General features: G+C 43.7%; 1 protein-coding gene across 3 annotated transcripts in view; it reads right to left on the reverse strand.

The window, feature by feature from the left end:
* LOC135472220 (coronin-7-like) overlaps positions 1–18,381 on the reverse strand; it is a 51,655-nt gene that overhangs the window by 24,293 nt on the left and 8,981 nt on the right. For all 3 annotated transcript variants that reach the window (XM_064751613.1, XM_064751611.1, XM_064751612.1), the window contains exons 2-6: positions 14,959–15,027; positions 13,871–13,970; positions 2,055–2,132; positions 1,457–1,527; positions 822–1,017 (exon numbers count right to left, since the gene is read on the reverse strand). In XM_064751613.1, the coding sequence (XP_064607683.1) occupies positions 822–1,017; positions 1,457–1,527; positions 2,055–2,132; positions 13,871–13,970; positions 14,959–15,021 (508 nt within the window). In that variant the 5' untranslated portion in view covers positions 15,022–15,027. The remainder of the gene's footprint in view (positions 1–821; positions 1,018–1,456; positions 1,528–2,054; positions 2,133–13,870; positions 13,971–14,958; positions 15,028–18,381) is intronic.

The raw sequence follows: 18,381 nt of genomic DNA on the forward strand, positions 1-18,381 counted from the left end.
TTCTTTTCTTTTTGCCTGGTGTCAATTTTTTGAGTAGAACGCTATTCTGAAGTATAAGCTTGTATGCATGGCAGTAAACACTGAGCACGTGCCACAGGTATCACTGGCCACTAGAAACATTACACTTTGGACTGACAAGACAGTCATAGAGGAAGACACATCATAATAGCCTTTGACCTTCACACACACATAATAACAGCATTTGACCTTAATGCACATAATAATAACCTTTGACCTTCACACAGACAATAATAGTCTTTGACCTTCACACACATAATAATAGCCTTTGACCTTCACACACATAACCTTTGACCTTCACACACACATAATAATAGCCTTTGACCTTTAAACATAATAACCTTTGACCTTTACACACACATAACACCTTTTGACCTTCACACATACATAATACCTTTTGACCTTCACACACATAATAACCTTTGACCTTCAAACACACATAACCTTTGACCTTCACACACATAATGACCTTTGACCTGTACACACATAATAATAACATTTGGCCATTCAGACAGAAACACAGTAATAACATTTGACCTTCACACACACATAATTATACCCTTAGACCTTCACACACACATACATAATAATAACCTTTGACCATTCAGACAGAAACATAATAATAACACTTAACCCTTCAGACAGACACATAATAATAGCCTTTGACCTTCACACACTCATAATAATAACCTTTGACAATTCAGACAGAAACATAACAATAACATTTGACCCTTCAGACAGACTCATTATAATAACCTGGGCCCTCAGACAGACAAGGACAGTGTGAGCCTGATCTCTCTCACCTGCCACTTCCTCGCCTCTGTTCACGTCGTACACCTTAAGGCTGTGCCCCGCGCTGAGGGCTAAGATCCCCTCCGCACATGGGTGCCACAACAGATTCTCTATACGGCGTGACTGTGGGGGCAGCTGGCCTGTTGACCTGGATAGGTCTGCCTCCTTGAGCTCTGAGGGGTCATCAGGTAATGTCCACAGCTTCACCTGGGAGGCAAAGATAACAGCAACAAAATTCGTTTTATTGCTGAAGATTCACGAGAAACTTCTCTTAAAAAAAAAACAAAAATTTATTTTCAATGTTACATGTATGTGAGTCTTTAATTTCATTGTACACATTTAGACATTTGATTTTTTGATTTATTTATTTGATTGCTGTTCAGAAATGTATAGTATTATTATAAAATTCACTTTATTCGTTACAGAGTAACAAATACATAGAATAAAATTTAAATATTGTCATTTCTAATGAGGCACGCTCTTATTGATATGCAAATGATCACTTTGAAGACAGGCAAATTAAAACATACACATCTCTGGTAAGAAAATCCAGTGATGAGGACTCTAGCTAGCAAAATGGTTTTATTGTCATGTCAACAGGTTGAAGATGAGAGATGAGAAGATGAGAAGTTTACATATAACTTACAGTGAGATCACTGGAACCAGTCACCAGGACACTGTCATCAAATGGAGAAAAGTCAAAGTCTGTCACAGATTCTGGGGAAAAGACGAGCAAGACAGGATGCATACAAAATTTGACCCGCTTAGGCCGCAAAGTTAATTGGCATAATTCTAACTTCATGTATATAAGTGATGCACACTCCAGCTCTGTACATGAAGCAGGCCTGACCAGTTTAGCCAGGGAAAATTCCTTGTTCAGAGCACTTGTGTTATCATACACCAACCTATGTGTACATGCTTCCAAGATCACATGGCAAATCATTTCCTTCACCATAAAAAGATGAAACATAACTGGATTAATAAATATACTTGGAAAATAAATTCCAATTGTTTGACAACATTTTCTGATGAACAGTATAACTACAGCTTGTGTGTGTACGAGCTATCAGGACAAATGCATACAGTACATCAGTGCTGTCATTACCAATAATCACTACACAGTTTCAACACTATTTTATGTTACAAAGAGTAACTTGCCAAACCACATAAGAATGTAAGCAGGTTGGGGAATATTTCATATACAGTGGTCATTGGGAAGTAGTGGAGTGTTGTTGTGAGCATACCGGAATGGGCCTCTAGCCGAGGAATGTCGTACTGTCTGCCCGAGCTGTTCAGAGGAAGGACTCCGAGGCTGCCTCCAGCTGTCAAAACAAAACATCTTCTACATTACCAACCATTATACAGTCAACAAAGGTGAAACCTGAGTCAGCCTACAGAATCATCCAAAGAATGACATTTAACTGGTCTGTGTCTGTGTGCTAGAACAAGCTGTTAGTGGAATTTGATTCAGAAATTTAATACATGTTGACAAAAAAACTGGCCATTCTCACTGCGGCTGTGACAATTCCTCGCAATGTTGAAAAGGTCCACATGAAAAGGTTAAGAAATTTGGTGATACCATTATCTGTATCTCGGGGGGGGGGGGGGGGGGGGGGGGGGGGGGGGGGGCGAAAAAAACATGGGCAAATAAAACCGTGTGTAAATGGTGCAAATTATTTATTTCTGTCCAAACTACCAAAAAGTGTTCTCTTATTAATCACCCACCCAAGTCCACCCAATTATGTGGGTAGAGTTAGTACAATTACAACCCTACAACAGAGCCTACTACAGGGCACATGCGTAGTGTTCTGATGGCTGTAAACATGTGGGTATAACCAGGGTACATGAGACCATTGTGCCATATATTATATGTGAGTAGAGTTAGTACAATTACAACCCTACAACAGAGCCTACTACAGGGCACATGTGTAGTGTTCTGATGACTATAAACATGTGGGTATAACCAGGTTACATGTGAACATTGTGCAATATGTTATGTGGGTAGAGTTAGTACAATTACAACCCTACAACAGAGTCTACTACAGGGCACATACGTACTGATCTGATGACTGTAAACATATGGGTACAACCAGGGTACATGTGACCACTGTGCAATATGTTATGTGGGTAGAGTTAGTACAATTACAACCCTAGAACAGAGCCTACTACAGGGCACATGCGTAGTGTTCTGATGACTGTAAACATGTGGGTATAACCAGGGTACATGTGACCATTGTGCAATATGTTATGTGGGTAGAGTTAGTACAATTACAACCCTACAACAGAGCCTAATACAGGGCACATGTGTAGTGTTCTGATGGCTGTAAACATGTGGGTATAACCAGGGCACATGTGACCATTGCGCAATATGTTATGTGGGTAGAGTTAGTACAATTACAACCCTAAAACAGAGCCTAATACAGGGCACATGCGTACCGTTATGATGACTATAAACATGTGGGTATAACCAGGGTATATGTGACCATGGTGCAATATGTTATGTGGGTAGAGTTAGTACAATTACAACCCTAAAACAGAGCCTACTACAGGGCACATGTGTACTGATCTGATGACTGTAAACATGTGGGTATAACCAGGGCACATGTGACCATTGTGCAATATGTTATGTGGGTAGAGTTAGTACAATTACAACCCTACAACAGAGCCTAATACAGGGCACATGCGTAGTGTTCTGATGGCTGTAAACATGTGGGTATAACCAGGGTACATGTGACCATTGTGCAATATGTTATGTGGGTAGAGTTAGTACAATTACAACCCTACAACAGAGCCTAATACAGGGCACGTGCGTACTGTTCTGATGACTGTAAACATGTGGGTATAACCAGGGTACATGTGACCATTGTGCAATATGTTATGTGGGTAGAGTTAGTACAATTACCACCCTACAACAGAGTCTACTACAGGGCACATGCATAGTGTTCTGATGATTGTAAACATGTGGGTATAACCAGGACATGCACCTCCAGATTACTGTCTTCCTCTCCCATACCCATAAAACCCACTTCACACCACTTAGTGAGTCACAGTGTCAGCTAATAGTTACCATCAGGCCCCCCAGGGGACACTACCTGCACCCACATCAGCGCTGTATACAGGGTCACCATGTTTATATGTGTGCTGTATTGTTTAACACCAGCAATGTTATCATCACAACACAGTCTTGTAGCCATACCTACACAGCAGGGAGAACATGTGTACACCATCACTGTTTTCACGAACAAACCTTATCCTTGTACAATACCAGCGGCATTACATCTGCAAAGTTTTCCTAAATTAATATCTCAAAAAATTAAAAATGTGCATGAAGAGGCTGAAAACTGTCCATATTTTGCAGAAATTATCATTTAAAATGTCTCCACAAGAAAACATTACCGGTAAAGTCAAGTAAATTCACAAGGGCAGTTTACAACGACAGACACAAACAATGAGTTAGTCCGTCAATCTAAATTGTCAGTACTTTTGAGTTCATGTGCAGTACTACCTAACATTTCTCTGGGGATGTGGGTCCCTGTGGAACACTACATAACACTTCTCTGGAGATGTGGGTATCAGACAATACATGTAAGCAGGCTGCACAACGTCCTCTATCATGATTATAGGTCATAACAGTAATTGTGGAGCAACGCTGGCTACTTCCTGTACAGGATATGCTTATTCCGCGAGAACATCCCTGGTACATACATGTAGCTCTCTTCATAACCACCTAACAAATCACAGCTACTGTAGCGCCACAACATTTCTGTGCATGTCTGTTACACACAGCTTTTTAAATGGCCAACACTGATAATGTTTGAAATTTAATTATCTGGGTGTAAAACTTGCACTGGACTTCCTTTTCCAGACCACAGCATGACAGCAGAGAGCAGTTCATTCGTGTTCATTGTACGTACATAAAAAGAGCATTATAACAGAATAGCACTCTGCATATGCGTAATTCGTCCAGGCGCTGATATTACAGCACAACCCATGATTAGAGGTATACATAACCAATTTAATCACTCAGATGAACCAATCAGGGCCATACAGTATCAACATCTGAAGGTTTTCATCCCACACTTGACCTCTGACACTCTGACCATGCATACAGAAACGCAAATCAAACTGATGTTTTCTGGGAGCTTACAAGTTTGTCAATTAAAAACATTTCTATGAAAACACAACTTTTCACTGGTAAACCATCATCTTTGTGTTCAATTTAACAGCTTGATTAGTTTGGGAGCCCAAACTTTTTCGCAACTAAAACGACTCTAGACATGACCCAGGACTATGCTGACTAGGCTTGTACCTACTAGGATTGTGCAGACTAGTCTTGTGCAGACTAGGCTTGTGCAGACTAGTCTTGTGCTGATTAGGCTTGTACCTACATGTTCTAGGATTGTGCAGACTAGTCTTGTGCAGACTAGGCTTGTGCAGACTAGTCTTGTGCTGATTAGGCTTGTACCTACATGTTCTAGGGTTGTGCAGACTAGTCTTGTGCAGACTAGGCTTGTGCTGACTAGGCTTGTGCTGACTAGGCTTGTGCAGACTAGTCTTGTGCTGATTAGGCTTGTACCTACATGTACTAGGATTGTGCAGACTACGCTTGTGCTGACTAGGCTTGTGTTGACTAGGCTTGTGCAGACTAGGCATGTGCAGACAAGGATTGTGCAGACGAGGATTGTGCAGGCTAGGATTGTGCAGACCAGGCTTGTGCAGGCTAGGATTGTGCTGACTAGGCTTGTGCTGACTAGACTTGTGCAGACTAGGCTTGTGCAGACTAGGCTTGTGCTGACCAAGCTTGTGCTGACTAGGCTTGAGCTGACTAGACTTGTGCAGACAAGGCTTGTGCAGACATCTTGTGCTGACTAGTCTTGAGCTGACTAGGCCTGTGCTGACGTCTTGTGCTGACTAGGATTGTGCAGACTAGGCATGTGGTGACTAGTCTTGTGGTGACTAGTCTTGTGCTGAATGGGATTGTGCGGAGTAGGATTGTGCTGACTAGGCTTGTGCTGACTAGGCTTGTGCTGACTAGGCTTGTGCAGACTAGGCTTGTGCTGACTAGGCTTGTGCTGACTAGTCTTGTGCTGACTGGGACTGTGATGACTTGGATTGTGCTGACTAGGCTTGTGCTGACTAGGATTATGCAGACTAGTCTTGTGCTGATTAGGCTTGTGCCTACATGTACTAGGATTGTGCTGACTAGGCTTGTGCAGACTAGTCTTGTGCAGACTAGGATTGTGCTGACTATGATTGTGCTGACTAGTCTTGTGCAGACTAGTCTTGTGCAGATTAGGATTGTGAAGACTAGTCTTCTGCAGACTAGGATCGTGCTGTCTAGGATTGTGCTGACTAGGATTGTGCAGACTAGGATTGTGCAGACGAGGATTGTGCTGACTAGGATTGTGCAGGCTAGGATTGTGCAGACTTATAGGATTGTAAAGGCTGGCTCCATGTGGGACTAACATGCTATCAAAAAAGTTATTAAAGCACATTTTGCTTGATTCTGACAGTTGGTATGAGAAAGCTGTTTTCAGGGGTTTTTTTACCATGGAATATATCCAACTGGAGAAATGTAAGTTGCAGAAATTCCCAAACTCTGAAATTTCTAGGCCGCATGCAGACTTCACTGACATTTTACATTTAGTGCATCATCTGTGAACTCTTACATATATTGACGTCCTCATAGAGCGGCAAACATGGAGATAATTCCAAGCAAACAAAACAATGTTGACAAGAATCAAGAGATGATGGAATTCATCTCTATGACTTCCTCAAATATACATATTTACCTGGAATAATAAAAGAGTTTACTGGTCCAAGTCTTACACAATGGATGAAGCAGTTGTATATAATGCCTTTGATGTTTGATTTTATGAGAACAAAAGGACATGTTTTGATTAAGGTATACATGAGGATATATATAAATTTAGCTGTATTAGTGTGATTCTCCTCGGATATCCTTATCAACACTGCCACCATACGACCATTGTAGTACCACATACACCTCTTACCTGATACATTGCACCCCCTACCCCCCTCCACCCCCAATCCCCTGAACATGTGATTTATCAGATCATTTGCTAAGCGTTCAAAACAACCATTCCACACGACAGATGACAGGTCATTACCACCATTCTCCTAATCTGTGTGATAATATGTGACACTATGTTACATGCGGGCTGACAGAGAACAAACATTCCACATGACAGATGACGGGTCATTACCACCATTCTCCTAATCTCTGTGATAACGTTTGACACTATGTTAGATGTGGGCTGACAAAAAACAAATTTGAATAATGATGTCTAAAGGTGAAATTTGCCCACTATTACATGAACTTTATTTTACCTAAAAATTTGTCTAAAAATGAGCATTTCAGACAAAAACAAACGTCATAAAATACTAGTATACATGTATTGTTCTAATTTATCATACACAATAATCCTGGTTTTCCAACAATCTCGAAAAACAGCTACGACCAATACATCAAAATGAGTTATAATAACTTTTTCAGAGCATACAAGTCCGATCTTACATGTACATGTAGTCCCACATGGAGCCAGCCATTACATAACACAGGTCCCAAACCCATCCTCTCCTGTCACACATGTACATGTAGTCCCACGTGAAGCCAGCCATTACATAACCCAGGTCCTAAACCCATCCTCTCCTGTCACACATGTACATGTAGTCCCATATGGAGCCAGCCATTACATAACCCAGGTCCTAAACCCATCCTCTCCTGTCACACATGTACATGTAGTCCCACATGGAGCCAGCCATTACATAACCCAGGTCGTAAATCCATCCTCTCCTGTCACACGTGTACATGTAGTCCCATATGGAGCCAGCCATTATATAACTCAGGTCCTAAACCCACCCTCTCCTGTCACACATGTACATGTAGTCCCACATGGAGCCAGCCATTACACAACCCAGGTCCTAAATCCATCCTCTCCTGTCACACATGTACATGTAGTCCCACATGGAGCCAGCCATTACATAACCCAGGTCCTAAACCCATCCTCTCCTGTCACACATGTACATGTAGTCCCACATGGAGCCAGCCATTACATAACCCAGGTCCTAAATCCATCCTCTCCTGTCACACATGTACATGTAGTCCCACATGGAGCCAGCCATTACATAACCCAGGTCGTAAATCCATCCTCTCCTGTCACACATGTACATGTAGTCCCACATGGAGCCAGCCATTACATAACCCAGGCCCTAAATCCATCCTCTCCTGTCACACATGTACATGTAGTCCCACATGGAGCCAGCCATTACATAACCCAGGTCCTAAACCCATCCTCTCCTGTCACACAAATACATGTAGTCCCACATGAAGCCAGCCATTACATAACCCAGGTCCTAAACCCATCCTCTCCTGTCACACATGTACATGTAGTCCCATATGGAGCCAGCCATTACATAACCCAGGTCCTAAACCCATCCTCTCCTGTCACACATGTACATGTAGTCCCACATGGAGCCAGCCATTACATAACCCAGGTCCTAAACCCATCCTCTCCTGTCACACACATACATGTAGTCCCACATGGAGCCAGCCATTATATAACCCAGGTCCCAAACCCATCTTCTCCTGTCACACAAATACATGTAGTCCCACATGGAGCCAGCCATTATATAACCCAGGTCCCAAACCCATCCTCTCCTGTCACACATGTACATGTAGTCCCACATGGAGCCAGCCATTACATAACCCAGGTCCTAAACCCATCCTCTCCTGTCACACACGTACATGTAGTCCCATATGGAGCCAGCCATTACATAACCCAGGTCCTAAACCCATCCTCTCCTGTCACACATGTACATGTAGTCCCACGTGGAGCCAGCCATTACATAACCCAGGTCCTAAACCCATCCTCTCCTGTCACACAGGTACATGTAGTCCCACATGGAGCCAGCCATTACACAACCCAGGTCCTAAACCCATCCTCTCCTGTCACACAGGTACATGTAGTCCCACATGGAGCCAGCCATTACATAACCCAGGTCCTAAACCCATCCTCTCCTGTCACACATGTACATGTAGTCCCATATGGAGCCAGCCATTACATAACCCAGGTCCCAAACCCATCCTCTCCTGTCACACATGTACATGTAGTCCCACATGGAGCCAGCCATTACATAACCCAGGTCCCAAACCCATCCTCTCCTGTCACACATGTACATGTAGTCCCATATGGAGCCAGCCATTACATAACCCAGGTCCTAAACCCATCCTCTCCTGTCACACATGTACATGTAGTCCCACATGGAGCCAGCCATTACATAACCCAGGTCCTAAACCCATCCTCTCCTGTCACTCATGTACATGTAGTCCCACATGGAGCCAGCCATTACATAACCCAGGTCGTAAATCCATCCTCTCCTGTCACACGTGTACATGTAGTCCCATATGGAGCCAGCCATTATATAACTCAGGTCCTAAACCCACCCTCTCCTGTCACACATGTACATGTAGTCCCACATGGAGCCAGCCATTACACAACCCAGGTCCTAAATCCATCCTCTCCTGTCACACATGTACATGTAGTCCCACATGGAGCCAGCCATTACATAACCCAGGTCCTAAACCCATCCTCTCCTGTCACACATGTACATGTAGTCCCACATGGAGCCAGCCATTACATAACCCAGGTCCTAAATCCATCCTCTCCTGTCACACATGTACATGTAGTCCCACATGGAGCCAGCCATTACATAACCCAGGTCGTAAATCCATCCTCTCCTGTCACACATGTACATGTAGTCCCACATGGAGCCAGCCATTACATAACCCAGGCCCTAAATCCATCCTCTCCTGTCACACATGTACATGTAGTCCCACATGGAGCCAGCCATTACATAACCCAGGTCCTAAACCCATCCTCTCCTGTCACACAAATACATGTAGTCCCACATGAAGCCAGCCATTACATAACCCAGGTCCTAAACCCATCCTCTCCTGTCACACATGTACATGTAGTCCCATATGGAGCCAGCCATTACATAACCCAGGTCCTAAACCCATCCTCTCCTGTCACACATGTACATGTAGTCCCACATGGAGCCAGCCATTACATAACCCAGGTCCTAAACCCATCCTCTCCTGTCACACACATACATGTAGTCCCACATGGAGCCAGCCATTATATAACCCAGGTCCCAAACCCATCTTCTCCTGTCACACAAATACATGTAGTCCCACATGGAGCCAGCCATTATATAACCCAGGTCCCAAACCCATCCTCTCCTGTCACACATGTACATGTAGTCCCACATGGAGCCAGCCATTACATAACCCAGGTCCTAAACCCATCCTCTCCTGTCACACACGTACATGTAGTCCCATATGGAGCCAGCCATTACATAACCCAGGTCCTAAACCCATCCTCTCCTGTCACACATGTACATGTAGTCCCACGTGGAGCCAGCCATTACATAACCCAGGTCCTAAACCCATCCTCTCCTGTCACACAGGTACATGTAGTCCCACATGGAGCCAGCCATTACACAACCCAGGTCCTAAACCCATCCTCTCCTGTCACACAGGTACATGTAGTCCCACATGGAGCCAGCCATTACATAACCCAGGTCCTAAACCCATCCTCTCCTGTCACACATGTACATGTAGTCCCATATGGAGCCAGCCATTACATAACCCAGGTCCCAAACCCATCCTCTCCTGTCACACATGTACATGTAGTCCCACATGGAGCCAGCCATTACATAACCCAGGTCCCAAACCCATCCTCTCCTGTCACACATGTACATGTAGTCCCATATGGAGCCAGCCATTACATAACCCAGGTCCTAAACCCATCCTCTCCTGTCACACATGTACATGTAGTCCCACATGGAGCCAGCCATTACATAACCCAGGTCCTAAACCCATCCTCTCCTGTCACTCATGTACATGTAGTCCCACATGGAGCCAGCCATTACATAACCCAGGTCCTAAACCCATCCTCTCCTGTCACACATGTACATGTAGTCCCACATGGAGCCAGCCATTACATAACCCAGGTCCTAAACCCATCCTCTCCTGTCACACATGTACATGTAGTCCCATATGGAGCCAGCCATTACATAACCCAGGTCCCAAACCCATCCTCTCCTGTCACACATGTACATGTAGTCCCACGTGGAGCCAGCCATTACACAACCCAGGTCCTAAACCCATCCTCTCCTGTCACACATGTACATGTAGTCCCACGTGGAGCCAGCCATTACACAACCCAGGTCCTAAACCCATCCTCTCCTGTCACACATGTACATGTAGTCCCACGTGGAGCCAGCCATTACACAACCCAGGTCCTAAACCCATCCTCTCCTGTCACACATGTACATGTAGTCCCACGTGAAGCCAGCCATTACATAACCCAGGTCCCAAATCCATCCTCTCCTGTCACACACGTACATGTAGTCCCACATGGAGCCAGCCATTACATAACCCAGGTCCTAAACCCATCCTCTCCTGTCACACATGTACATGTAGTCCCATATGGAGCCAGCCATTACATAACCCAGGTCCCAAACCCATCCTCTCCTGTCACACATGTACATGTAGTCCCACATGGAGCCAGCCATTACATAACCCAGGTCCCAAACCCATCCTCTCCTGTCACACATGTACATGTAGTCCCATATGGAGCCAGCCATTACATAACCCAGGTCCTAAACCCATCCTCTCCTGTCACACATGTACATGTAGTCCCACATGGAGCCAGCCATTACATAACCCAGGTCCTAAACCCATCCTCTCCTGTCACTCATGTACATGTAGTCCCACATGGAGCCAGCCATTACATAACCCAGGTCCTAAACCCATCCTCTCCTGTCACACATGTACATGTAGTCCCATATGGAGCCAGCCATTACATAACCCAGGTCCTAAACCCATCCTCTCCTGTCACACATGTACATGTAGTCCCACGTGGAGCCAGCCATTACACAACCCAGGTCCTAAACCCATCCTCTCCTGTCACACATGTACATGTAGTCCCACGTGGAGCCAGCCATTACACAACCCAGGTCCTAAACCCATCCTCTCCTGTCACACATGTACATGTAGTCCCACGTGGAGCCAGCCATTACACAACCCAGGTCCTAAACCCATCCTCTCCTGTCACACATGTACATGTAGTCCCACGTGAAGCCAGCCATTACATAACCCAGGTCCCAAATCCATCCTCTCCTGTCACACACGTACATGTAGTCCCACGTGGAGCCAGCCATTACATAACCCAGGTCCTAAACCCATCCTCTCCTGTCACACACGTACATGTAGTCCCATATGGAGCCAGCCATTACATAACCCAGGTCCTAAATCCATCCTCTCCTGTCACACATGTACATGTAGTCCCACATGGAGCCAGCCATTACATAACCCAGGTCCTAAACCCATCCTCTCCTGTCACACAGGTACATGTAGTCCCACATGGAGCCAGCCATTACACAACCCAGGTCCTAAACCCATCCTCTCCTGTCACACAGGTACATGTAGTCCCACATGGAGCCAGCCATTACATAACCCAGGTCCTAAACCCATCCTCTCCTGTCACACATGTACATGTAGTCCCATATGGAGCCAGCCATTACATAACCCAGGTCCCAAACCCATCCTCTCCTGTCACACATGTACATGTAGTCCCACATGGAGCCAGCCATTACATAACCCAGGTCCCAAAACCCATCCTCTCCTGTCACACATGTACATGTAGTCCCATATGGAGCCAGCCATTACATAACCCAGGTCCTAAACCCATCCTCTCCTGTCACACATGTACATGTAGTCCCACATGGAGCCAGCCATTACATAACCCAGGTCCTAAACCCATCCTCTCCTGTCACTCATGTACATGTAGTCCCACATGGAGCCAGCCATTACATAACCCAGGTCCTAAACCCATCCTCTCCTGTCACACATGTACATGTAGTCCCACATGGAGCCAGCCATTACATAACCCAGGTCCTAAACCCATCCTCTCCTGTCACACATGTACATGTAGTCCCACATGGAGCCAGCCATTACATAACCCAGGTCCTAAATCCATCCTCTCCTGTCGCACATGTACATGTAGTCCCACATGGAGCCAGCCATTACATAACCCAGGTCCCAAACCCATCCTCTCCTGTCACACACATACATGTAGTCCCACATGGAGCCAGCCATTACATAACCCAGGTCCTAAACCCATCCTCTCCTGTCACACATGTACATGTAGTCCCACATGGAGCCAGCCATTACATAACCCAGGTCCCAAACCCATCCTCTCCTGTCACACACATACATGTAGTCCCACATGGAGCCAGCCATTACATAACCCAGGTCCCAAACCCATCCTCTCCTGTCACACATGTACATGTAGTCCCACATGGAGCCAGCCATTACATAACCCAGGTCCCAAACCCATCCTCTCCTGTCACACATGTACATGTAGTCCCACGTGGAGCCAGCCATTACATAACCCAGGTCCTAAACCCATCCTCTCCTGTCACACATGTACATGTAGTCCCACATGGAGCCAGCCATTACATAACCCAGGTCCTAAACCCATCCTCTCCTGTCACACAAATACATGTAGTCCCACATGGAGCCAGCCTTTACATAACCCAGGTCCCAAACCCATCCTCTCGCACATGTCACACACATACATGTAGTCAGAGCACCAGTCCCCACAGATCAAAAAGACATACCTAACACATACAGTCACATACAGACATCAGACTTCAGTGCAAATACATGTACTCGTACACATATGTGTGTATGCCTGGCGTTTAATGTCGGATTTAACAATTTTTTAGTCCCATTACAACAAGGAGTCATTGTCATTAGCTGTGTTAACATATTCTGTGTCTTCTTGAGTAAATAAATGTACATGCAGCGACTGACTTCAGGGTAAATACAAGTAAAAGCATACAGCTACTTTCCAGGTTTATCAAATATTTTACATAAAATGTAAGGCCCCCTTTGTTTTGAGCAGTTGCCTTTTGAGTAGTGGGGCTGTACGACATGGGTACAGTACAAATGGATACAGAGACTTACTTCCAGAGTCTTGATTAAAAACCATATACAGACAGCTGGCTTTGATGTGGTTACCGCTGGACTGGAGAATACGCTGGGCAGATATACCCGTGATAATGTCCTGTAAAATACATACAATAGACACATGATTACATGACCACTGGGCAGATATATCCTAGATGATGTTCTATAAAATACATGCAATGTATCATACACGCATGAAAACAGGAACACTGGGCAGATATACCCGTGATAATGTCCTATAATATACATACAATATAGACATGACTACTTGACCACTGGGCAGATATATCCTAGATGATGTTCTGTAAAATACATACAATGTACCATACACGCATGAAAACATGACCACTGGGCAGATAAACCCCAGATGATGTTCTGTAAATATATATGATACACACATGACTACAAAAACACTGGGCATATAAACCCCAGATGATGTTCTGTAAATATATATGATACACACATGACTACAGAAACACTGGGCAGATAAACCCCAGATGATGTTCTGTAAATATATATGATACACACATGACTACAGAAACACTGGGCATATAAACCCCAGATGATGTTCTGTAAATATATATGATACACACATGACTACAGAAACACTGGGCATATAAACCCCAGATGATGTTCTGTAAATATATATGATACACACATGACTACAGAAACACTGGGCATATAAACCCCAGATGATGTTCTGTAAATATATATGATACACACATGACTACAGAAACACTGGGCATATAAACCCCAGATGATGTTCTGTAAATATATATGATACACACATGACTACAGAAACACTGGGCAGAAATTGGACGATGTAGTTTACCCTCAAAAACCAAATGAAAATGTCCATAAATTGCACTGAAAGTTGCTCTGTCATATGCGAAAAGGTTGAGGAATTACATTTAGGACACTTGTAAATGTCACAAGTACATCCTCATATAGCTCTACCAAATTGTTTGGGACTTATCCGGCTGGAAATGTCCGTATTTCCACTTTGAATAATCTCATAATATCTCCTTCATCTTTAAATTAAAAGACAGTACAGTACTTCTACATGTATAATATAACAAACTCACCTCTTTTTTGGGGAACTTTGGAGCTGCATTCTTGAACTTTGAGGCCTTAAATCTCCACGCCATTGGGATCTATTCATGAAAGGGAAGAAATTCATCGTCCATTAGTGGAGGAAATGACTTCAAACCACAATATGTGCAGACACCATCTAGTTAGAACATCATAAATCCTTAGGCCCCGGGAGCCCGAAGCGATCTTAGACTTAAGTTGAAATTTTAATCATTAAATTTGGTATGTTCCTTTCAGTTGTTTTACCTGAAATTTGTTGTGCAATAACTTATCCAGAATTTACCTTGTCAATCAATATTCTCATCTAGTTACATGAGAAATAGCAATTTTAAAGTGATTTTAAATTCTGACTAAAATCTTAGATCACTTTGTGATCCTGGGGCCTGTAAACTACTTAATATTGAAGATGCATATAAATCTCAGCCTAAACACTGCATGTAATCAGTACACAGCAAGCATGCCCGGTCAAGTTAAAGCAGTAAATCTATCTCCATACATTCCCTATGTTGCCAAGTCAACAAATATCAGCAAGAATTAATAGCCTTGGATCAATCAACCAGAATGGTGCAAATATTTGTAGTTACATGTATTTTTTAATCAGATATATAGCCCCTCGCAACGATAGAGTGACATGTCGTCACCTAACAACATACAGCCAGGGGTACATGTAATTTATACATGTATGTACATGTACAACAGTGCATATACGCCAGAACCACTGGCAGAAGTGTTCTGGCACACAGTTATGTACTGGCTGGCTAGAACCACTGGCAGAAGTGTACTGGCAAGCTAGAACCATGCGCAGAAGTGCTCTGGCAAGCTAGAACCACTGGCAGAAGTTGTATACTGGCTTGCTAGAACCACTGGCAGAAGTTGTGTACTGGCTGACTAGAACCACTGGCAAAAGTTATGTTCTGGCTGACTAGAACCACTGGCAGAAGTGTTCTGGCACACTAGAACCACTGGCACAAGGTTATGTACTGGCTGGCTAGAACCACTGGCAGAAGTGTTCTGGCAGGCTAGAACCACTGGCATAAGTGTACTGGCACACTAGAGCCACTGGCAGAAGTGTTCTGGCAAGATAGAACCACTGGCAGAAGTGTTCTGGCACACTAGAACCACTGGCAGAAGTGTACTGGCAAGCTAGAACCACTGGCAGACGTGTACTGGCAAGCTAGAACCACTGGCGGAAGTTGTGTACTGGCTGACTAGAACCGGCAGAAGTTATGTACTGGCTGACTAGAACCGGCAGAAGTTGCACGCAAAACCACTGGCATATGTTGTGTACTGCCAAGCTGGAACCACTGGTAGAAGTTATGTACTCGCTTGTCAAAACCACTGGCAAAAGTTATGTACTGGCTTAGAACCACTGCCAGAAGTTATGTATTGGCTGACTAGAACCACTGGCAGAAGTTATTTATAGTAGCCTGCTACTACCAAGGTTGTTTTAATAAACAACTTTGCCCAAATGTATGTATCTCTGCTAAAAACACACCAACTTTTTAACATGTGCCCCATGTGCATGTACATGTACTTATAGCTAGTGGCGTTAAACCATAATCATTCATTCATAGCTAGACATTTGGTACTGTGACGCTTGGTACAGAGACATTTGGTAAAGAGACATTTGGTACAGAGACATTTGGTACTGAGACATCTGGTACTGTGACGCTTGGTACAGAGACATTTAGTACAGAGACATTTGGTACTGTGACGCTTGGTACCGAGACATTTGGTACTGAGACATTTGGTACAGAGACACTTGGCACTGAGACATTTGGTACAGAGACATTTGGTACTGTGACGCTTGGTACTGAGACATTTGGTACAGGGACATTTGGCACTGAGACATTTGGTACTGAGACATTACCCAGACTGTAAATCCTATGTGGAATATTAGACAAGTATAACAGTGTGAACGTGTACATTCAAGCATGGAATAACATGGTACCTGCTTCACTAGTCAAGTGAGACCCAGCTTATTTTTCATCTTACATTAATTAAAACTGAAAGTTTCTGAGAAGCTTATATAGCAAGAAAAAAACACTGAACAAAACAAAACTCCTACATTTGCAATTTCAAATGCACCATTCAGTTAAGATGTGTGAAGCGGCTTTAAGCAAGCTGGTGTTCTCTAAGGTGAAAACAGTTCTCAAACATGAAGCACTGTGTTCTGGTTCTTTGTAAACCCTGCATGTCTATTAGCCACCGAGACACTGCTTGACTGATCCCAAGCACATGTATTGTCTTTACATCCTGATGAAAAATGTGCACTTCTACATAAACAAAGGTTATGTGTGTCCAGATGGTACACAAGTAAAAGTAACACTTAGATCAACATGAGGGTTACCAGAAGGTATAAGGGTTACATGTTTGTGAGACAATTCAATTCTGTCAGCTTCATATTGGTGTCGATAAAAGGTTTGCCATCTGTAATACTAGCTCACTTCAATCTGGGTTTGCTCTCAACATTTTGGCAGACAATTTAAATATTATATGTTTCTTTTTTATTGTATCAAAGCAGCGTATGTCCAAACATAACTGTATAATTTGCAACAGAATCACAACATGGAGACACATGTATGATGTTCAAAATTTATGGGTTCATTTATACTGATAAGGATGATAAAGGATTTAATACTTATTAATATATGAAAATGATAAATGATTTGATACACATGCACATATCTCACAAAAGCAAGACATGCAGAGAACTGGGCAGAACCCGGATCAAACCCTCTGAACCTTGCCTGATGTATAGATGTACACGTACAAGTATACAGTATGTAACATGTGTCCTGCATTGTATAACTCAGTGAACAAAAGCAATCCTACATACATGTGTTATACATGCATGTAAAACTAGAGCTGACCACAAAAGAATCAGAAAGGGCTATAGTACTGAGAAAAAGAGAATAACCATCATAGGCAGGGTAATACAGGTTATGCTGTTGCCAGCTGCTGTGTGCTCTGAGGCACATCATTATGTAGTCATGAATACCCAGGCAGCGAGGGTACAATCAGAGTTCTACAGCAGCCTCTACATGCTGCCATGATTCACTTTGTGTGGGAGCGGGGCAAGTCCTGACAGCCTATCCCAGCTGTGATACACTGTGTGGTTAATGAGGTGGTTAGCTTTTTACACTGTACATCACTGAATTAAAATCCAGTTACTGCTATAAAGATATCATTCTGGTATAGTCTGATGTACAAATATATCACAAACTTAGTCAGAGCTTCTGTTTTACTGCTTGATTCGTGTGAAGTACACTGCGCAGGTGCGTGAAGTACAAAGTACACTGTGCAGGTGTGTGAAGTACAAAGTACACTGCGCAGGTGTGTGAAGTACAAAGTACACTGCGCAGGTGTGTGAAGTACAAAGTACACTGTGCAGGTGTGTGAAGTACAAAGTACAC

The sequence above is a fragment of the Liolophura sinensis genome, chromosome 8 (assembly GCF_032854445.1).
Source record: "Liolophura sinensis isolate JHLJ2023 chromosome 8, CUHK_Ljap_v2, whole genome shotgun sequence".
Lineage (NCBI taxonomy): Eukaryota > Metazoa > Mollusca > Polyplacophora > Chitonida > Chitonidae > Liolophura > Liolophura sinensis.